Source organism: Carettochelys insculpta, chromosome 18 (assembly GCF_033958435.1).
Source record: "Carettochelys insculpta isolate YL-2023 chromosome 18, ASM3395843v1, whole genome shotgun sequence".
NCBI lineage: Eukaryota > Metazoa > Chordata > Testudines > Carettochelyidae > Carettochelys > Carettochelys insculpta.
Genome location: NC_134154.1, coordinates 3,403,406 through 3,426,291, shown reverse-complemented (window position 1 = coordinate 3,426,291; position 22,886 = coordinate 3,403,406). Strand labels below are relative to the sequence as shown.

Below are 22,886 nucleotides of genomic sequence, written 5' to 3'. Positions count from 1 at the left end.
TTTTTCAAGAATATAACTACATAGTTAATTGAGGTGGTGTTGTACATAACTTTTCCCCAAAAACCATCAGATTGTGGAAAATGTGTGCCTGGGGAAGACTGCAGTCTAACAAAAACTGACTTTGTGAGAGGCTGACATCCGGGCCATCCATGGGAAGACAACAAATGACCTAATAACTTTTCCTTAGATATGATCCAGGAAAATCACCAATACACAGATTTTTCGTTTGAAGCTCCCATAACCTATCCAGAACTACAACAAGTGCAACTACAATGAGTGTCTGATGAAGTGAGTCTGTGCTCACGAAAGCTCATGCTCAAAACTTTTCTGTTAGTCTGTAAGATGCCACAGGACCCTTCGTTGCTGTTACAGATCCAGACTAACATGGCTACCCCTCCCATACTACAACAAGTTGAGTCAGCTGAACATTAACCAGAAAAGATTTGGTGTGGTCTAAAAGAGGTGAGCTTTATCAATGAAAGAAGTAAAAAGTGGAGCCAGAAAGCATACTCATCTTCCGAGTGAAGGCAGCCCATGTTAACCAGGCTGTCCATCTCTAGTAATTCATCTCAGTGGGGCTTTGAGGACCGTGTAGTGGGAGAAAAAGCAGTCTTCATGAGAGTCACTCAGATTCTCTGCCCCTCGGTTGTACACAGAACACAATGACCCCCATAACTCAGTCATTTGTGCCCATATATTTTGTCTGTATCAGAGTTAGCTGTGAAGAGAACTCTTGTAAGGAAACCATGCCTATGAACCACCATAATGATGGTCAGGCATGAAGACTAATCATAATATCTACCACACCAGCAGTTTGGGCTGCCAGCTGTACAGATTTCTTCCAAGCAAATTTCTGAAACTGCCCTAGTCAGTTTGTAGGCAGACCACTGAACTGAACTACTTCACAACGTTTTCAGTAGTTAGAACTGGTCCACGATAAGCTGATTAGAGAATAAATGATCGTAAAAATCCTGAGTGATGGTATTAAGATTTTGTCAGAATCTGATAGAACTAGTATGTGCATCATGCAAATTGAGTCTTTCCTTGAGTTATTTTCACCAGTTGGTTATTGGGCAGTCTGTTCATTTTGTTCTACCTGTTTTCTTTTTGGCTGAACATCTTTGTCAGAATTACATTAGGAAACTCTCTCAGCAATTCAAGACAAAGTACAGATCTCTGTTTTTGTTATATGCCCATTAGTGCAATTGGGGAACATGAGTATTGTCATATACTAAGTCAGACCAGAGTTTCATCTAGTCTAGTTTCCTATTTCTGATGGTAGCCAGCACCCAGAATATCAAAGGAAGGTCTAAGAATCCCATGGCAGGCAAATCTGGGGTAATCTAACTCTCCAGTTCACCCCCTTCAGTCCCGGCATATTAAGTCACATCCTAATCTCTATCAGAGAGGTAACCAAGTTAGTCTGTATCTTCAAAAATAACTAGTCCTGTGGCACCTTATAGACTAACAGATATTTTGTAGCATAAACTTTCGTCGGCAAAGACCCACTTCGTCAGATCCTAATGTCTGATAGCTAGACTAGCTTTCGACCTGAAGCATGCAGTTTAACAGTCCATCTAAAACTTTTGTTTCTATTAATTATTATAATTGGATGATATTGTTATCCTGAAAATCACTGTCAATTTGATGGATTTGAATTTGAATGCTCTTGGCTGGTTCCTGGATCTGAAGTTAAAGATATCCTCAGAAAAGAGAATTTACCGTTACATTTCCTTTTAGCACACTATAGATCAGCTGCTCCTCAAGCAGACGTATTGAGAGGCAATTTACAAAGGCCACTCTTTTCACTTCCCATTCGTTTATGTGTACTTGGTAACAAAAAATGTAGGGGAGAGAACAAGAAATGCTTTATTTTTTTGCAGGCTTTGTCAGTGAGTTTATCTCACTATATTGCAAAGTCATAGATGTCCATAGTATTTTTTTTAAACTTTTCCTGTAAAGAAGTAGTAGCAATTTCTTGAATTGGAGAAAAAACGTTCAATTTCTGTTGGTAACCAACGACATTTCATTTAGAATGTGACCTCTTTACAGTAAACCTTTGATTTAACAAACTAATGGGGGGAGGGGTGTCCTTTAAACCCAGCTTTCCGTTAAATCAGAGGGTTTACTGCAACCCACCCGTGCCAAGCTCTCCCAGCCCCCACACCCAAAAATGCCTACTACTAAGCCCCACAGGAGGAGCTGCTGGAGCCGACCGCTGCTGCTGGGTGCCCCACTGTGGTGAGGACTCTGCCATTGCTTGGGGCCCTGCTATGTGTGGCAGCAAGAGCCCCCGCCACCACTGGAGCCACCATGTGCTCCTCCCACCAGGGGTGGGGCATATACGCGAGCGTCATCTGCCCATGTATACACCCCATTCTTAGTGGTAAGAATGCACAGTGGCTCCAGGGGAAGAGGCAGCAGTTCCTCAAGGCCATGGCAGCTCTGCATTGATAAGCCCATTGGGTGGGTGGAGGTGGGCGGGTACTTAGGATTTTACAGGCCCCAGTTAAACGGACTTTGGGAGCAATGGGATTGGTTGTTCCTAAAGTCCGCTAAATTGGGGTCTGTAGAATCGAGGGCTTGCTGTATTAGAGAGCTAGCCGGCAGAACTCTCCCTTCTGTAATTATTTAGCTTCTCTTGTGCGGGGAAATCATAAAATGCTCACAATTTAAGCTCTAACATTCAGGGGAGAAGCCTGGAAATTGTGACCCTTCTTGGCTGCGAAGAAAAGCTTTAAAGTAAAAGCCAAATCCAGACTCACACCTAAACGGGCAGCTGTAGCAGCCAAACCCATTTAGGTGCATGTACATACAAATAGCTGAATTTACTGTAATAGCCACTTGAAGTGAACTTTTAAAGCACCTGAGAAAAGATAGCTTATCTGATTACCAGGAAGCGTAATAGCAAAATACTGGATACCTCACATTCTTTATACTTAAGCTCTTTACAAAATAAGACTAAAACACTTATTTAAAGCTGATTTAGTGAATCACAGTAAATATTGAAGACTAGCAGGAAACTTGTCTTTTTTTTTTTTTAAACTACTGTCATAAGCCACATGATTATTTGGAATAGTCAGAGTTCTGACTTTAATATTGGTCCGCACACTCGGGACATGACCAGTCTGCACCAGAGGAGGTCAGGTGTCCAGGCTATAGGTTTCTGACCTCCCTTCTCGGCTCCTCTCCCCATCCCCACAGGCTTCTCTGTACTTGGCCGCCACTGCCCCCGCCTTGTGGGCTGCCAGCTTACTAGACTGTCTCCACTCCTAGTCACCGGCAAGCTCTGCTGCTGTGGCTGTCTGGACCAGAGAGGTATAACTTGTACTAAGTTCTTGCAGCCAGCTAAAAAGTATATTAACTCACTGTGAGCTTGTGCTTATTATGAATATTGTCTGAGTGTTGCCAAACAATATTTGGTGCCTTTTTTTTTCCCCCGTAATTGGCTTCTCAGAGGCTCACTAGTTAGAAATTCAAGACTACGCCATTCAGTGATTAAGTGAGGCATCCCAAATGACATTAATGTGGCGGGGGAATGGCACTCTACAGAAGAAGATGCAAGGGGAGGGGCAGGAAAGGAATAGAGACATATTCTTGTGAGAAGCATCTGTATCTTGAAATCTTTGATTATACGTAACTTTTGTCTCCTTTGTATTGTACCTGTTTTTCTCGAAAGTAGCGTGATAGACGTCACAAAAGGTGTGATCGGTCCAGTATGTGTAATAATCTTTGTAGTCATGTAACAGTTTACACACATCCGGACCGTTTTTGTTATAACTTGGTTTAGTGATGATCCCCAAATGCTCTGGAGGTTTGAAGGATATTTATGTTTCTTTTCAGTCTTTTATATTGTCTGTAATTATAGGACGTAAGGACTTTGATCAGTTTTAAATGAGATTATGATAGCCAAACATGATTGTTTTGGAAGGATGGACAGGACTTAATTTTACTCTCTGCTGAGTGTTTTGGGGGACAATTAACATCACGTATGCAGAATCACTGAGGGATATAAAAAGGACTTTCACGTAGAAGTTAAAAGACCTTAACTTTGCAGATGATGTCAGCTAGCTAAACTATACCCACAGATGCATGAAAACCAAAAAAAGTGATCTCTTGGCCTCTGCACAGTTAATACTGATAAAATTCAACAGTGCGAAAACTAAACCATGAGTTTCAACACATAAGTACCAAAAATGATTTCTGGAATTGAAATAGAAGAGGTCTGATGTTCCATATATCTTGGCAGCATTGCAAATGCAACAGATGGAACAGATGAAAACATTAATGACAGACTAGGGAAAGCCAGACACCCACTACATCTGCAAGAGATGCAGCAAGGACTGTCACTCTCATGTGGGTCTTCATAGTCACAATAGACGCTGTAAATGAAGTCCTCAATTGAAACTTTAAAGGGCGCGATCCATAGTCTATGCAGACTGAAGGATGCCTACTACTACTACTACTAGGGAAAGCCAGGCACCCATTTGTAACAATAAAGCTAATCTGGAGAAACAGAAATCTTGCCCTCCAAATTAAGCTTTGAATAACACCATTGTGAACTGAACTTACCATGTGGTGCTGAAACCTGGAGGCTTCAGACCTTGCTATTTGAATTTCAGGTTTTTGTAAACAGCTGTCTTAGACTGATCTTCAATATCAGATGATCAGAAAAAAAAATCACAAATGAAGAACTATGTTGGAGGATGAAACAGAACCTGATAGGGCAGCCAGGGTATTACAGAATGAAAATGGAGGTGATTAGAACATACGTGGAGGAAAGACCCAGATAACATAACAAGACAGGCATTAGACTGGAACCCCCTAGAGCAAGCGGCAACAAGGAAACTTGGAAATAAACAACAGAAACAAAATTAAAACCTGTCAGACTAACATTGGAAGAAGCCAGGCTGACAGCAGGAGCTGAAAAACATGAAAGGCAGCACTGAGTGTCATTATACTCAGGAATGGGAGAGAGAATTTTTTTTAAAGCTAGGCTACTGCAAACATTTTGGTAAGGAGAGCCCCTCTGTGTAGCTTCATCTGTGTTCTCTGCATAGCTGTGATGGGGAGGGTGAGTCCCAAGAAGTGTATGTGACACTGGAGGTGAAGTGGGGAAGAGGGCTTAGTGAGTGCCAGGAGGATGTCCTCCTAGAGTATCTTAGAATAAATAGATGGCAAGCAATATGTATTAGCTTGGACTGGTAGCAGTTTTGAATACTGGAGCTGTTGTATAAAACTAGTTCATTTTTTTTCTGACATTAAAAGGACCCCTTCTTCCCTAATTCAAGTAGCATTTAACTAGTTGACATCTTCTGAAAATAACCGGAATCACATTAATTCAGTTGGTTTCCAGCTTCCTGATGGTTTGAATGGCAGGGAGGGAGAGATTTTTTTTTTTTTTTTCCATTCTCTGTCTTGAGGAAGTTGAGACTATGTAAAGAACATATTCCCACAGCCCTGGGGGAGGTTCAAACAAAGGTATTTCCGTTTGGAAGCAGGCTGTTGGATTGCAAAGCAAGGCACAGGCTACTGCCTGCAGGCATTGTGAGTCTAGGCACGTACGCTTACATCATCACAGTTTGAACTTGCATTTTATGACATTCATATTTAAAAAAAAAAAAGCTGATACTGGGTTGGAAGTGAACATTCAGGGGGTCATCTGGGAGAGAGTATCAGCGTTTGTTACTTTCCTTTTGTAATCCTAAATGTTCATCGGCTTGACAAGAAACTGTCATAATTTCAGTTGCAGTGTCCTTCATTTTTATCTTATTTGTTGTTTGTACATTCTTCTCTGGTGGAGATTAAAGAGGAGGAGTGACTAGAATTAACCTTTACTGAAGACGTGTGATTGGTAGTATTATTGGGGCGGGGGGAAGCTTGATTTTTCTTGAATTCTGTGACTTCACATTGTTTTAGTGTAACATCAGATATAAAGCAATAACAGAGCTAACTATCTAGTTGCTGCTTAAGCCCAAATGGTAGTGCGAGGGCATTTGACATATTTTTACATTTCTCCATCTGGGTTGCGAATGATAGATGAGTAGATGCAGTTTCTAACTGGTTCTTAAAGAAAAGAATCTAAAGCCACTGCAGTCCGTTTGGGTGTCATTAACCACCTATACCATTATTCTCCTGACATTAGCCAAGGGTATAGGTATTTAGAAAGGTCACTCAGGAGTCTTGTTCTTAACATCCTTTGGCAGAGGCCATAGACTTTTTTTCAACAAATTTGTGCACAAACTCTTGAAGTAAAGGAAACTAGTTAACTCTTCCAAATGGCTCCTGATTGGGACAGAAGATTTGGGGCTGGGGAACAATGGCAGAATAAAAAATGAATATGACCTGGTAGTCTAGTGGATCATCTTTGAAAGAGAATTAGTAATGGGTTTTAACAAATTTGTTTCATTTATATCCTGTGCTTCTAATGCAAATTACCTTAATTCGGAAAGGGAATATCTATACTTATTGTACCTGATTAGTTCTGGAATTTGATTTGCCTTACTAGCCACAAAAGATACGTGATACACATTAGCAAATGCATTTGTGTTCCCTGTAGACAATAATGTTTCAGTGAAGAACAAATCAAGACAAGTGAAAACAAAGTACAGCTACAAAATCTGGCCTCCTTTTGGAGTGCCTAAAATGTGTCAAGCTGGTATGACGTGTTGTAAAAACATGGGAAGAAATCAGATTTTTTCCCTCTCAAATTCTACTGTTACTAATCTGTCTTTCCTGTGATGGCCTATTTCTTACTCACAGAAATGGTGGATTCTGGTTTCTCGCTATTTCAGCACTGGAGTTGTATTAATTTTGTATTGTCTCCATGCTTTTCTTTGACATTCATTTGGTAAAAGGCACAACATAAATAATACTATTTTTCTAATCACTTATATCAAATTCTAAAGTAGTATTAAATGTTAATCTATCATTTATAGAATTTTTTTCTCTTAAAGAATATTGATATCACAAACTTCAGCAGCAGTTGGAATGATGGGTTGGCCTTCTGTGCAGTCCTCCATACTTACCTCCCAGCTCACATTCCGTATCAAGAACTCAACAGCCAAGACAAGGTACAGTGTCATAATATATAGTTTAGCCTATGATAATTGAAAATATTGTTAAGCTTAAAAAAAAAAAACCTTACAGCAAATGAAAAATACATAGAATGGAAGGGCATTCAACAGAGAGACACAAAATTAGGATTACTTTATTCCATTTAAAAATTAAAATTAAGGATAGTACTTAAATTAGGTAAGGGCAGTTATAGAACTAAGGCTTATCAATTATCTAAGGCAAATGGACAAATCACTTTGGGATATAAGACGTTAATGAGAGAGATCATTAAGTTGAGGAGGTAACACTAAACAGAGTGAGTGGAAAGGGCTTTCATGTGAGGTGATATTATTTAGTAGTTGTTTAACCAAAATTATCTCTGTCATTTAATGTTAAATAGCTGAAAATCAGCAGCTCATGTTTTGGAGTGGTTTATTCTCCTGTGGTGGTAATGGGGATTTTTTTTTAATGTAGTTCCATGCTTTATTAATGGTCCAGAGTGTGTGTTGCTTTCCTTCAGAGCAAAATTTAAAATAAGTGTTTTAAAGGACAAAATGTTGAAGATAAATTGGGAAAAAGGAATAATCTTAAATTCTTAACAATGTAATTAATACCCATAAAGACGTGTTCCAGAGATGCATTGTTAATAACCTATGTAACAAATGTGAAAAAAATTCTTAGCACACTCAGAGAGAATTTATTACTTTTTCCATTTTTTATGGACAAATAACTAATTTTTCACCTTAACGGATCTCCTGATTCTTACTATTCGGTCCACTGCTAAGATATTACATTCATAATACATATTACATTGATAATATATTCATTGTTTCTTGTTTTCCTCTTCTCAGCCCTCTGTTTCTTCTTAGTAGTGCGGCGTTTTAATCCCTCTGATTGAATTCAAGTAAACTAGCTCTACGCAATTTAATCCTTATTACGTATCCATATTGATATTAACTACTTCTTTGGTTTTACATGAATACTAAGGCTGATAGAGCTAAGAGAAGAATCCTCCCTGAGGTGCATTGAACATTGGCATAAAGATTTAAGTCACATCTTATGTTTTACTATACTGCAGAGTGCTATAGAAATACCCAGACTAGATTAATAAAGGTATACATGCGTCTCTGGTGTTCCAGCTCTGCAAAAGTGGCAGCATTTCAATATCTAGGACTTCTTTTTGATTACCATCACCAATCAATCTATTGTACTTTTATCAAGTGAAGTTTTAAAGTTTTATTTGTCTCTTATTTGAACTATTCTCCTAATGGTTAAAGTTAAGAATCTTATTAAACTTACTATTCCCCAAACTTTGTTCAATATTCACTTATTCTCTTTATATGATAACATTTAAAACATGTTTGCTTTTAGCTGCATCTTATACATACAGATGTAAAAATATATCCCTCTCCAGAAATAACAAACTGCTTTCTCTACTTACTATTTGATGCTCAGGGTTGTGGAAGTTTTGTATTTGATCTATGGCAAATTAAAGTCCCCAGTTATCACTTTCTGTTCTAGTGTTGTTGAAAAAAATTGTATTACAATCCAGCAGGCACTGAATACTCCCTACAGATACATATGTATCCCTAGTAAAGAATGATGCCTGTGACACATTTTTTATATGAAGTTTAGTTATAAAGCCTAGTTGAAGTAAATATAGCATTTTTATTAGAAAAGGTTTTGGGCATCAAGTCCATTAAATTTTAAAGAGCTTTCCTTCTATTTGCATATAAATGTTACATTGCATTTACAGAGAAGAAACTTCACTCTGGCCTTTCAGGCAGCTGAAAGTGTTGGCATCAAATCCACTCTGGTAAGTGTTAATTTGATAATGTGCAGTTTATAAAATCTTTTATACTTTACACAGTGAAGCTTTCTTTTTTTTTAGTAAATTAAACTGTGAAATGCTTTCTCTAAGTAACAATAGTTGAGGCTTTCTGATTCCTAGTAAAAGAAATTCCTGAGCAGAATTGAAAGGAGTTACTTAATTGTCATTATGAAAATAATGATCAAAAGAGGAAGACTTCTCTGAAGCCAGGTAAATGGAATAAGCCCAAGCCCTGGTGAATGTCTCCAGCAGTCCAGGTGGAATCACCAGGACCAGAAGAAGGATTTAAATAACTCATTAGGGCTTTTGTAATGAATTCTAGCAAAGTTGCCATCAAGTAGGTGACTTGTAATGCTATGTAGTCAGATATTTAAAAATAATACTTTCCTTGATCCTTATCAGAACCTCTGTCCAGCCATTATATTTGTTCACAATGGAGATTCAATTGCAGAGTATTTTTAATTCCTCAGAAGTTTGATTTTGAAATATGAGCATTTTTACTAAATGCAGATGTAAAAATAGATGATTGAGAGCAAATGTAAAAATGCCTAGATGCAGTAAAATGGCACTTTCTTCACCCTTGATACTACAGTACATAACGATACTAGAAAGAGGACTTCACAAGATAGCTGGAATTAACTGATCAAAAACTGTTAAAATGTAATTGCTACACATGCAGACACTTTTATAGGCTCAGGTACATCCAAACTGAATTAAATCTTACAAGAGGAAATCTTATCTTTTTTAAAGACTGTTAGCAGCGTGGGCAGCGTACACTGAGTATTTTGTGTAGCAAATGGTCATTGTGTACATAAATGTGAGAGGGTAACTTCAAGAAACTGAAGTAATGTTCCCTAAACAGGGTGTTTTGACTGCTTACTGTTTCTTTCATAGAGTGAACACTTAACACAATAATTGCCATTTCTGAAGCAAACGAACAAAACACCAGATATGGAGATATATACATCTCATAGAGCTGGAAGGGGCCTTGAGAGGTCATTGAGTCCAGTCCTCCTGTACTCACAGCAGGACCTATCACTATCCACAATGGATTTTTTTTAATAAATCTAGCTTGCCCCAGACCCCTGAAAGGCCCCCTCAAAAATTGAAATCACAACCCTAAGTTTACATGGCCAATGCTCTAACCACTGAGCAATCCCTCTCCAGTCCCCCATCCCCTCTGTTTGAAGTCTATGTAAAAAAATGAATATAAGAAAAAGTCAGAAAAAATAAGGAAGGTTTAAAAAGTGTATATTGAATTCTTCCCCTTTGTGTATAGGTTACTTGTGTGGATTATGGAGTAGGATATAACCGTCTAACTTTGTAAATCAGTTTATACACATATGGTGCAATAGAAATAATTAGAATCATTTGAGCTATTAGATAGGTAGACTCCATGAGGAGTTGATAGGTGATAATTCCTTACATTTTGTGTCTCCTTCAGAATACATATTTTATTAGATTTTGTAATTCTTCCTAGTTAAAATTTTACTTTGAAAATAACAATATTAATGTAAAGTGATACTTGACAATACCCTGTAAAAAGGTGAGTGTTAGAGAGACAGTTTATGTAGTTACACACTTAGGCCTTGATTCTGCAGCTGAAAGTGCTCAAGTGGGTGCAGAAGTCTGTCTGCATGCCACTTAATTCAGTACTGGAGCTCTAGTATTTCAAAACTTCAGTGTTTTTATTGTTAGCAGTATTAAATGAGAAGAAAACTGAGGTATACTCTGATAATGGACTAAGGTATTGCAGATCAAAAAAAAAAAAAGTTGTTTTTCAGTGAGATGGCAGCCCTTAGCAGATGGCCCAGAAATAACTTTTTTAAACTTCGAGAACAACAAGAAGTCTTGTGGCACCTTATAGACTAACAGATATTTTGGAGCATCAGCTTTCGTGGGCAAAGACCCACTTTGCCCACGAAAGCTGATGCTCCAAAATATCTGCCAGTCTGTAAGGTGCCACAAGACTTCTTGTTGTTCTCAAAGCTGCAGACTAACATGGCTCCCTCTGATACTTGTTTTAAAGTTTTAAGTTGTGAAGTCCCTTTCACCCTCTGAACTTTGCAAATGTTGTCATATGCTGAGCAAAATGGAGTTCGAGTGCTTGCTCATGTCTGTTGAAGCTAGATGTGCACATGCCGCATGCATGACTGTCAGAAAGTTTTACCCTGGCTACTACCCAGAGGGTTGGCTGTGGAGCTGTCTGAAGTGGTGCTGCTCCACAGCCCTATATATGACCCTGCCAATCCAACCTCCCCCTCGGTTCCTACTTACCACCAGTGTAAGCTGTCAGTTCTGTGGTTCAGTACTGTCTCTCTAGCTCTTTACTGGGTAAATAGTTGTAAATAGCTCTCTTAGCATAATCCATTGTTCTTTAATTAGTGTTAGGCAGTGGGGGTGGGGGGGGGGTGGAGAAGAGTCTCCCTTCTCTCCCTGTGCTCCTCTGGAGATTGGATCATGGAAGAATTTCCAGGGCTTCTACCAGTGTAATTCCTCCTCAAAGTCTGTGCCAACAAGTGACTGCCGTGACTCCTGCCTTCTTTGTTTGTAGGAAGCTTATCAAGCTGATAAGTGCTGAATTTACAGGTCTTTAAAGCCCTGGACTCTCAGGGAGTGTGACTTTTGTCTCAGTCAGCTCCTCATGGAGTCAACACTTCAACCTCCATGGCAGGAGCCCACATCAAGTTCTTTGGTGTGCAGTGCACCCTCTTTGAGTCCAGACCCAGAGCTGAAGGAGGACTCTTCCTGGCACCAGCAGTCCCTGAAGCCTCTGGCCTGGCTCCACTCCTACTCTCTTGTACAGGTCTCAAAGTCTCCTAAGTCATTGGCATTGGCTCCACCAGTCTATTACCCCTAACACAGGTGGCACGTGAGAGTTCCAGAGACTATGACTCTGATGCCTTGGCATCCTGTGCACTGAGTCTAATTCTCTTTGATTCACCCAGAGGAGAAACAGTGCCCTTTCATCCAACGGCAGCTGAGCCCTCTGTCCTTCGGCACACCTCTAGCATCAAGCCTGCCTTGATGGGTCCATCCATCCCAGCTCAGGTGCCTGACCACTTGAATGATGCCATGAATGGCCAAGTCAGAACTCCATCTGACTTGCAGCACTGGTCGTACTCATTGCACCAATCTCTGTCCCATTCCACACACGGCTGCCACCGTTTGAGGGCCTTCAAGGCAGTGGCTCCAGCTACAAGTCTTTAGCATGATCTGCCCACCACACTGACACACAGGACTGTGTCTCTTTGGAGCAGTGTCCTTCCTGCCCCCACTTCAGTTTCGGCTTCTCCACCCATCATCCTGGTCCTGGTGGTCAGCAGCCTTGGCCCCATTCCTTGGAACATGCTGGCGTTCCTCAGAACCATTTTACTCCATGCACACAAGTCCTGCTCTCCACACCAGTTCCACTCAGCCTGGTGATCTCCTCACAGGTCTCACTCAGCACTCAGGTCTCATGTGGTGCATCAGCCCCAATTTTGTCACCGATCTCCTGTGGCACACTGGTCTCTGTCTCAGAGCCGATCCCACTTGACGCATCAGTCCTGCTCCTGTTTCAGGTCCTGTTCAGCACACCAATCCCGTTCTTCTTGTTCTCAATGCTGGTCCACCTCTCCCCATAAGTCTCATTGGTGTTCCTGGTCCCAGCTCACCACAGTTTGCCACCCTCCTTCTGTGGCTCCTGCGAAGTCAGCATTACCAAGGCCTTCCCATTCAGCTCCCACTCCCGTGGAAACCCCTCCTGACTCCACTGCCTGCCCAGGAATGCAAGAGTTCCTCAGTGGCCTCCCTCCAGTGGCAAATTTGGACACCCTGGGCATACCAGCGGGCACCTGAAGCTATAGTCATTGGCCCACTTCTGGACCCTCAACCTGTCTAATATTATCTAATTAACCTATTAGTTCAAAACTAATAAAAGAAAGTTTTTCTTCACACAGCGCACAGTCAACCTGTGGAACTCCTTACCAGAAAATGCTGTGAAGGCCAGGACTCTAACAGAGTTTAAAAAAGAGCTCGATAAATATTTGGAGGTCAGGTCCATAGATGGGTATTAGCAAGGGGTAAGGTATGGTGCTTAGCTTTTTGTCGAAGGCGGGAGATGGATGGCAGGAAACAAATCGCTTGATCATTGTCTTCGGTTCACCTCCTCTGGGGCACCAGGCATTGGCTACTGTCGGCAGACAGGATGCTGGGCTAGATGGACCTTTGGTCTGCACCAGTATGGCCATTCTTATGTTCTTATCTCTCCTCCTGAGGAAGTTCCTTGTGCCCCACCACCTGAATAACCTGGGGGTGCTGTGGAAGCAGCGCGCTCGCCTCCTCCCGTGTTTCTGTGGAAAAGGCAGTGTCGGGCACTTCTGAATCAGGTCCTCCCCCTACAGACTTACAACCTCCTTTGCCAGCCACCAGTCTTCATCTTCCCGTGGAGGAGGTTGCTTCATGTGTGGCCCTTCTGGACAATAAAACTGTCCCGTCCTCCATACCACCAATTGGCAGACTCCTGCCTCCATTCCAGCCCACTGTTCTGGTATGGAGTGTAAATACTCAGTGCTGGTCAAGGGATTTGAGTACCTCTAAACCCTACCCCTGTGCTCCTGAATGGTGGAAGAGGTTAATGAGAAGGAGCAACAAGGCCAGCAGGCTCCAGTCCCCAAATCTAAGGGTGCTAAGCACCTAAATGTATTGAGGAAGAAAGTCTATTCCTTGGAGGTGGGGACCTGTTCAGTGTGGTTAGTCAACTGGTCATCTTCAGCCACTCTAATTACAACTCCTGGGTCTCCCTGCTTAAATATAAGGACTTGTTACCCAAGAAATTGCAGAAGGAGTTCTGTGCCATCCTGCAGGAGGGTAAAGCAGCGTCCTGCACCTGCTTTCAAACCTCCTTGGACTGAGGGTGTACTGTTGCCAGGTCTATTGCTTTGGGCATCATCTTGTGTTGCAGCCTTCTGGTCTCCCACTGGAGGGCCCAATAAACTATCCAGGACCTGCCTTTTGATGGAGCGAGGCTGTTCGCAAAGCAGACTAGCTCCTGCCTCTGTAGCTGTAGACTCCCAAAATACCATGAAGTCCTTGGGCATGCGCACACACTCAAGTCCGCCTGGCAGCCATCTCAGCCTTCCATCTGAGAGAGGGTGGGCATTCTGTTTTTCATGAACTCCATGGTGAGGTGCTTTCTCAGTGGCATGGACCACCTTCACCCACCAGGCTGCCACCTGGGACCTTAAACTGTTACGTCAGATGCTTTTTGCCCCCCTCCACCCCCACTTTGATTGTTTGGCTGGGGTAAAACTTTCAACAGCTGTACGCTCAGCATGCACACACCTAACTTGAATCTGTCTGAGCAACAGATGCAAATGTGAGTAACCATTTTATCTTTCCGTAAGATATAGCAGGAGCTTTACAGTTTTGATGGGCATTATGTTAGCATGAACTTGCAAAGTGGTAATTTTTAATTTCGATCCTCTCTTTGTGACAGGACATCAATGAAATGGTGCGAACTGAGCGTCCAGACTGGCAGAATGTCATGCTCTATGTTACAGCAATTTACAAATACTTTGAAACCTGAAACCCTGTTAATCCAAAAGATTTGCAGGGTGGAATCAGCATTAGCTGCCAGACAGAAATGTGACCGAAATGCTAATCCCAGATTAATTGACATCTGGCAACATTCATGTCCCTCAGCCTTCAATGACGCTATCATGGATTGTCTGAAACGGCTTCAACCGACAAACCTTGGAACAGAAGTTAGAAGCAAGAACTTGTTACCAGTGTGCTGGTCATGCCCCATGGTATTAAGTTGTCCAAATTCATTATGTAGCCTAGTGTGATTGGCCTCCTAACTGCCTTTATAGATAGACTTCCTGAAGTTTTGTATTTCCTTGAGAGAATGAGATGTATTAAGGCTGTAATATATGCAAGATTGAATGTACAGCTAAAACTATGAAAAGGAAAAGGATGAAACAGCATCATAATGAATTTTCTCTACTATCAGAAACAAGAGCGTGGATGAATATTGCACCCCAGTATGGCAAAATTCTTACTAATAATTGAAGTTCCTGCCTTAATTATTCTTCCTCCTGTACAATGTGCACAGTTCAGGAGAAAGGAGTTTCTGTTCTGTCAGGCTTACTTGACTGAAGAGTGCTCTTAACACCTGGATAAACCTGGCACAGAAGAACTCTTCAGTGTAAAGCTCTGTTTAAGCCTACCTCTGTCACATAGTTACATGGCTTCCAACTTTATCTGATGGATTATGAAGACTAGCACATACAATGCCTGGCTTGAAGATTATACTGGATTCACATGGAGTTGTATTTAATATAGTTTTCTGTGCTTCCATTATATCTACAGAGATGAGTCAAAAAATATTCATGTAGAACTTGTCTCTATCCTCCTCTTCCTTTTCCTACATAGCACACACAGAAATGCCAACCTTTTCCTTACAGCAATACAAGCATAGAGTAGTTCTGATTTGAATGTTGGAATTACGTTGGTGGGATATATACCGCTGCAGAGAAGAGAGTTTTCAGTAATTGGCAGTAATGGGGTATCCAGCTTTGCAGTGTTCAGTGTTTACTTTTCTTTGGTTCATGTGGACACTGGTCTGCCAGTAAGAAAACAAAACATGCCATGAAAGGAACCTCAGTGAGATTGGAACATTGTATCACAAAGATTAATGCTCATGAGGAAAGAAAGAAAAGCTTTGGTCTGCTTAGACTGTTCTTTTTAAATGCACCTCGGTTCATGTGTCACATCTCTCTGGGCAAAAGTGGTCAAGCCAAGTGCCTTAAATATCCGTGAATTGGTAGATCCTGGAGCTTCAGGGCTTTGAGCAAAACACTAGGAGCTCAAAAGAATTCTGGAGGCAAACTGACATGTACTATTGAAATGCTTTTGTAATGCTGTACTTGTCATTCCAGGGGAAGGCCTTCACCCTACCGTGGTGTTCCTGCCTCTTGTTTCCTACATAGCTAGCAACAGTTAAGGCACAGGAAAGAGCCTCTTTTTAATGTTGAGCTGAAGCTTTCGTTTAATGAAGCTTTATAAATATACTTAACCTGCCAACAGCCCTGTTAGAAACAATGATTCTGTTATTCCTATTGTGTGCCTGTAACTCTTACGGACAGTTTGAATGAATAGCCGTTAACAGCTGAGTGAATGCAACTGTGCTTGGCAACTGTGATGTGCCATAAGGAATGAGAAAACACTGATTCAGGTCGAAAATATATAACCAGTCAGAATAACAAGAGCCCTGAACAATGTAAGTAAACTGAAGAGGGGGCATTGCAGCATGCCTCTGGCATTTAAACAAACCTAGCATCTCTTAACTCCTATTTTATAAAGCTCAATTGACTTTAATTCTGACCAGAGTCTGTAGTGGAAGGAACAAACCAAATGTCTTGAGTGATGGGAATAGGGGGTAGTGCTTATTAAATGTCTAGTAAATAACCATTTCAGCCACAGAGAGGACACTTGGAGAAATTTCTAGGGAAGGTCTTTTTGATGCCTACAAATTGGGAGGCTTATGTTGGACAGTCCTGCAAGTTGTTAAAAATTCTCAGGCTGTGAATAAACTGGCTTGGAGGGCCTTGGCAACCAAGAGCAAATGGTCACAGAAGAGACTTCAAATAAAAATAACTTCATAAAATTTGTACAGGAAGAGATATATGACATCGCTTTTGCAAATTGCTGAATTCCCATTTCTGCACATTCATGCTACAGGAGGTTTTCTTTACCTTATGAATTTAAGTTGTCTATTTACTGTTGCATAATTTTATTTATTACATTAAGGTTGAAGAAAAGTATATTTTCTAATTAAAAAGCACTCTTCAGTCTAAATTCAGTAGTAACCTTTTTCTATAACATAGTTTGAGCCTTGAGCTAATTTTAGTTATTCTTCTGCAAAGTGGTGTATGAACTGTACTTGCCTGTAAATCTTTCATTAGTTGTAGTATTGCTCATGTAAAAATCCATAAAAGGAATTCCGATTTCTTCAAGTATACGCAATTAGGCAACATGATAGAAATATTAAGAATCTGCAGAGATGTAATTTTTAAAACGCCAAACACATCTTCATTAGAAATGAAGAAATCTGCAGATTGCTTTTGGTGTGGTCAGTCTTTCTGAGTGGGATACTTTGACTTGGGGTTTTTTGGTCTGAAGTTGTACTTGTTGTTGATGGTATACAACTATTGGAGGTGAGCGTGGAAGGAGGCATGTGGCTCCATAAAGATACTTCTTGATACACATCTGAACCTTTACAAATAAAATACTGTTCTTCTGGCACAATGAAAGGATATTCAAGAAAAGGATGCAGCATATAAAACAAACTGAACCTTGCTACACAGTAACAATGTTTGGAAAGGCGGAAACAACAAATCTCTGCTTTTGCTAATTACAAGAATGATTTATGTATCCCTTCTGTACAGAACACACTTATGGTTCCAACTCATACTTCACCCTGAAAGGGACAGTTCTGTTACACATTGTAGAGCACAAGCTTCTTGCCTATTGACTTGGGTTTTTGAGGGTTTTTTTGTTGCTTTTCTGTTTAATATATCTAAACATACGCAAAATGCCAAACAATATATGGTAGATTTTTATTGTATTTTAGTGTGTGCCTTGCAAATGCCTGTATTTTGGTGGGGCAGTGTTAGTGTTACATCCATCTCTGTAAGAGGTGCAAATAACAGAAACAGCTTGGACATGTTTATGAAGATTTGGTTCTGTTGCTCTCTGGAAAATGTTGAATGAAACACATTCCACTGAATGTAAAGATGTCAGTACCCAGTCAGGTATGTCAGGTTTGTTTTAATGTGCATGGTACATCAGCGGCAAACAGAAAGAACACTTTAAGCTTTTTTCTTTTCTTTCAAGTAGCATCAAGGGAGGAATCACGTATTGTTTAATATTGAAACAGTTGGGTTTCAGCGTTCTCTGATGTCCGGTATAATAATAAAAAGGTGATGTGACTTCAGAATTGATGAGGCACAACTGATTAGATTTTCAGATATTTAATACACTTAACTGTAAGGTAAGTTTTGGACCTCATAATGAGCTTTCACTACACCCATACCTGCTAGAAATTGTAAGCAAAAATCTCTAACTGAAACTTCACCCATGGAGAAGCAACCCAGAACGTAGTGTTAATAATTACATTATGTCCTGGTTAAAGAGTAATTTGTCATTCTTTGCCTTGTTTATATTAAAGAATATTTCTGCCATATATAGCTGATAGATGTCCCCAGTTTAATAATATTTTGTCCCTGACTTTCTGCTCTTCTGAACAGTCAACTAACTTGCATTGGCATTCCCTCTAACATGCCTGGGCAATGAAACCAAATTCAGCTGTTACACTAGTGTAAATCCTTATGAACTCCACTGCTGTTAGTAGTTACTCCTGTTTTACACATGTGAACAAAATAGAATTTTTTGGGTCAGGAATTGTCTAAGTGGCAGCAAAATCTCTGGAGTTCCATATTTGTTCCCTGTCAGGGACCTCAACATCAAATCTTATCTTGCACATCCATCCTTCAACCTCTGACATTATCAACCATTCCCTTAATAAAAAAACCTGGCAGTGACACCAATTTTGTTGATAGTAGAGAAGGTAGAACCGAATATATCTTGTTTCTGTGCAATTCTGCAAAGGTATAAATTTTTGTCTGACCATGGCTCAGCTTTAAATTAACAAATAGAAGCATGTGCTTTTCAAGATTTTGTTTTACCATTGGTGTTCTTTGCATGGTTATCTTAAAAGCAGTGCTTATCTGTCCACTGACAAGGTGACATTCCCTTCCTTGTTTGCTCCATGACTGTCAAAACTCTAGTCCAGTTCTCCCCTGATTCAAGACACTGTGCTGACTAGGGCTGTTATCGTTGCAATGTATGTGCACAAATTGCTTGTTTCTAAGTTGTTTTGTGATCTTCCTGACTTGATGTTATCAATTATTTTAAATTATTTTTTTCATGCTTCCTCTTTGCACGTGTACATTGATTGGCCAAATACAAGTCAGATTATTTCAGCTCTTCACTTGGTGCCTGTTTTCCCCCTCACATCATGTAGTAAATGGAACTTGTGATGATTTTTGTCTGATGTTTTTGCATTAAAATATTAACATTATTTTTATTTATGGGAGAGTTTTTAAGACATTTTTGATTTAATGGGCCTGTATCTGATCTAAGTGTATCTAAGTCTGAGTATACCCATACAGTCATTTTTTTCTGCTTGTATCTGTGTTCCTTTGCTGAAAGGATGAGTTGTTTCCTGTAGTAGGAAAGACTATGAACTGCTATGTTTAATGTAAAATCTTTTAAGGGGGTCAGATGGTTTTGCTGGACGTTTCTAAGAATTCAGTTTTGCCTGCTCTTTATTTTATCATATAATAACTAGGTCAGTGCTTGTGTACATGTGGTTACTGTCAAAAGGTCGATATGCTAGGGTCTGGGAATATTTAACTAGTTCATTCCAGTCACCAAGAGGTATAAAAGATCTTTTTTATGTGGAATTTTGTACAAAGGGCTTGTCCATTAAGCAGAATATTGAAGTGGATCTCTTATTTCTTGTGTGTCCCATGCTAGCCAGCTTTTACATTTGGAAGATCTTCAGCTGACTCAGCTTGACAAGATTACTGTCCTGGTCTGGGTGAATTAATTAAATGTAATTTTTTTCTTCAATTAGAAATTTTTTCGTTATACTTATGCTTCATTGTGGAAGCTGGATGCCATTGTATTTTTCTTCAGTTTAAAGTGTTTTATTTTTCATTTGAAAGGCTCCTGTCACTTACGGACACAGGGCTATAGTTTTCCATTAAGTTGCACACAGATTTCCTAGTGAATTCAGTGAGAGTTCTGAATGCAGAACAATAGAAGGGTAAGTCCCTTACAGGATATTTTGATGCAAACTTATTGTAGTTGGTTGTTTTCCATTGTCATCCCCATTTTCAGAGGGCTGCAGCGAAGCCAAAATCACTCAGTCTAGGCTGCACTCTCTCTTACGTAAGAACTCTCTTCGAGTGTATCCTTCTATTTAACAGGGTTTTTTTAAGAAATAAGAACATGCTGTGGCTTTAGAATCATTGTGCTTTTCTAATGCTTTTGAATTTTAAACTGATAATGTAGGGCTAGAATATTAACTGGATTTTTGGAGGAAGAAGTTTTAGGCTCTGCTGTGACTGCACATATGCTAAGTGCATTTCCTCTTTCCAGTGAATAGCATTTGTAGTTTTAATCATATGCAGTTAATTTATTTGGTAGCCAGAATGCCACAACAGACAGTCCTTGCTGCAAAAGAGCCCCTACAGTTTCATTCATTAACCAAGATTTTTAAAGCATCAGCTGTCTTGGTTAACTAAGGAACTTCATAAAGTACCGCTCTGCTTCATTTATTTCAGGATCACGTGTATTCGCAATTAAGGTGAATTTCAGGAAATGGAGGATATGTGTATGACAACATATCCAAGCAACTCATACATGTAAAATTACATAATGTTTCATGAGTGTTCCCAAAGTGTTTTTAAATATGTATATCATTAAATATTCAGCTTGTTACAAACTATTCTTACTAAGTTAATGTAGATTTCGTTGTAAATCCTGCATTTCTTCCATGTTTTTTCTGCTTGATCATAAAAAGCTTTTGTTCTCCCATTGGCTAATACAATGAAAAGTATGACATTGCTAATTGGATTATGAAGCATTTTATCTCTAGATCACCAGTTCAAATCGAGCTTAGGTCAGTACTGACTGTCTGAAGGTTGTTTGGGCCACATGAAATAAATTGCTGATCCAGTGAATAATGAGCAGGTCAACCTCAAGAAGTCACAGAATTACACTAATTGGTACCACCCAAAAGGATGGATAGTCTGGACTGTCTTCTGGCCCTTAGAAATGGTCCTTTTAATTCTACTTTGAGATAAGTGGCAGACCAATGAGAAGCTTGTCCCATCCTCACCTGCTCCACCCCCTGAGCTTAGAAGGAATCAGAATTATATTATCCTCTCCTTCAGTCTGGCATCACAAGCATTCCATTTGCTTACAAGGTGGCCCGCAATTTTGATAATCATGCCACTTCTTGTAATATTGCCAGTTGGCATAACTACCAGAGAGCATTGGAATGGTCCATCACTTTTAACAATTCTGAAAACAGAAAAGTGATATTAAAAAGCCTTTCCATACATGCATCATATTTTTATCTGTGTGCATTTGAAACATGACTGGTCATCCTAGCAGCTGCTGGTGGAGTGAGGATAACGGTTCTAGTTCTATGCAAAAAGCACTTCCCTTCTTACTTACACATATGTTCCACTGCTACAACTCAAAAGGCTTCATGAAATGGCTGAGCTTTAAGTGCACATTGGTGTCGTAGATTGAACCTTGAAGTGTGAGCAGGAAAAAATTGTATCTTTCCTCAACTTCAGTTCTAGCTGGCTCTGAGTGTTGGAAGCAAAGAGGAGAGGAAGCCAAAATGTTTCATTTACACTACAGCCTGAGTCCAGCCTGAAAGGCAAAAATCAGTAATCACTGGGACGTCAGAGGCTGGCAATCCAATTTTAATGTAAAGCCCTTGGAGGAACAGTATGTTTTTAGTATCTGGGCATCTGCATTATACAAAGCAATGTAATCTGCCTTTGTATGTAGTGTGTACGCCTTCAGTTTGCCAGTGTTACCATGCTTTCTTCTTAATTTTGTGAAATAAAGATTTACAGATAATAAATTTGTATTGTTTTGACTGCGAAGGGCTACACTACAAACTGAGATCCATTTACCTTTTAGTACCATTCTGTCACTATTACTGTGTCTCAGGAGCAATATTTTTAAAAGGGTGTGTTCTAGTGTGTGTGGCATGTGTGTAATATGTGAAGTATGGGGGGACATAACAAAGTCCTGATATTTTATGTGAAATTCTCTCAGAAGTATAGCACTGGAAGCACAAGTTAAATATCTGCCCTAAAGGATTTAGGTGCTATAATGGTGGGTCTATGGCAGGGATGGGCAATAATTTTTGCAGAGGGCCCACTTCATGAATTTTGGTACTGGTTGCGGGCTGGCTCTGGGCCCCCTGGAAGGGGTGGAGCCTTGGACAGAAACACCTTGTGTGAGACAGACTTTGTGACACAGATTGTGTCCTGCGTTGTATATGTGATAGTGACTACGTGGGTATGGAACAGAGTATGTGTGTGTAACAGTGATACACTGTGTGTGCTGGCTGCTACAGGATAAGTTTCTGAGAGAAGCCACCCTGTCTTTTTAAGGGAAGTTTGTCCTGCTCTGTTGTCTTCCCACCTCCCCTGCTCTGCACTCGTGAGTGAGTCACTTACCATCCATGCTTCAGACTGGAGCAGCTCTGCTGTGTGTCTCCCTCTCCCTGATCCCTGCTCTGCAGAGATGGGGTGCAGGGGAACACCCTGACTTCAGCATGTCCTTTCTCCCCACCCAACCCCAGCCCACGCACATCTAGCAGGAGAATCCTAAGAGCAACTGTGCTGCAGGTGGAACAAGGTTGCGGGAGGGACAGCTGAAAACGCGCTGCTTGCTTTTAAGTATGCAAGCTCTGCTCATCAGCTGGGCAGGCTGGAGAGAAATGCATGGTGGGCCAAATCTGTCTCCAGAGCTGATTTTTGCCCACTTTGGTATACTGCAATATTTTGATAAACTGCATACTTGATGTATTGTTTTTGGATTGGGTTGGTCTGATCTTGAATATTTAATTGATGGATGGAATTGCTTTTGTTTTTTGTTATAGCCTATTGCTATTACATGTTCTTATTCATCCTGTGATCCTCACCTGCTTACTGGGGATTAATGGGGAGGTGAGATTATTTCAAGATAAATCAGTGTTTTACAGGAGAAAAAAACAGGTAGGTGAGAATACCTTTTGTTGGGCCAGATTCTGTTGGTGAGCGAGAGATGCTTTCAGACTTGCACAGAGCACTTCTTCAGCTTGTCTCACCACCAGAAGTTGGTTCACCTCATGTCTCAAACATCCTGGGACCAAGAT

The 22,886-nt window shown here is 40.3% G+C and overlaps 1 protein-coding gene across 2 annotated transcripts in view; it reads left to right on the top strand.

Moving 5' to 3' along the window:
- Window positions 1-21,643, top strand: part of SPECC1L (sperm antigen with calponin homology and coiled-coil domains 1 like) — a 101,928-nt gene extending 80,285 nt beyond the window's left edge. The window contains exons 14-16 of one of the 2 annotated variants that reach the window (XM_075013001.1): window positions 6,957-7,073; window positions 8,813-8,872; window positions 14,367-21,643. In XM_075013001.1, the coding sequence (XP_074869102.1) occupies window positions 6,957-7,073; window positions 8,813-8,872; window positions 14,367-14,456 (267 nt within the window). In that variant the 3' untranslated portion in view covers window positions 14,457-21,643. The remainder of the gene's footprint in view (window positions 1-6,956; window positions 7,074-8,812; window positions 8,873-14,366) is intronic. The other variant, XM_075013003.1, reaches the window with a different exon arrangement.
- The last annotated feature ends 1,243 nt before the right edge of the window (window positions 21,644-22,886 follow it).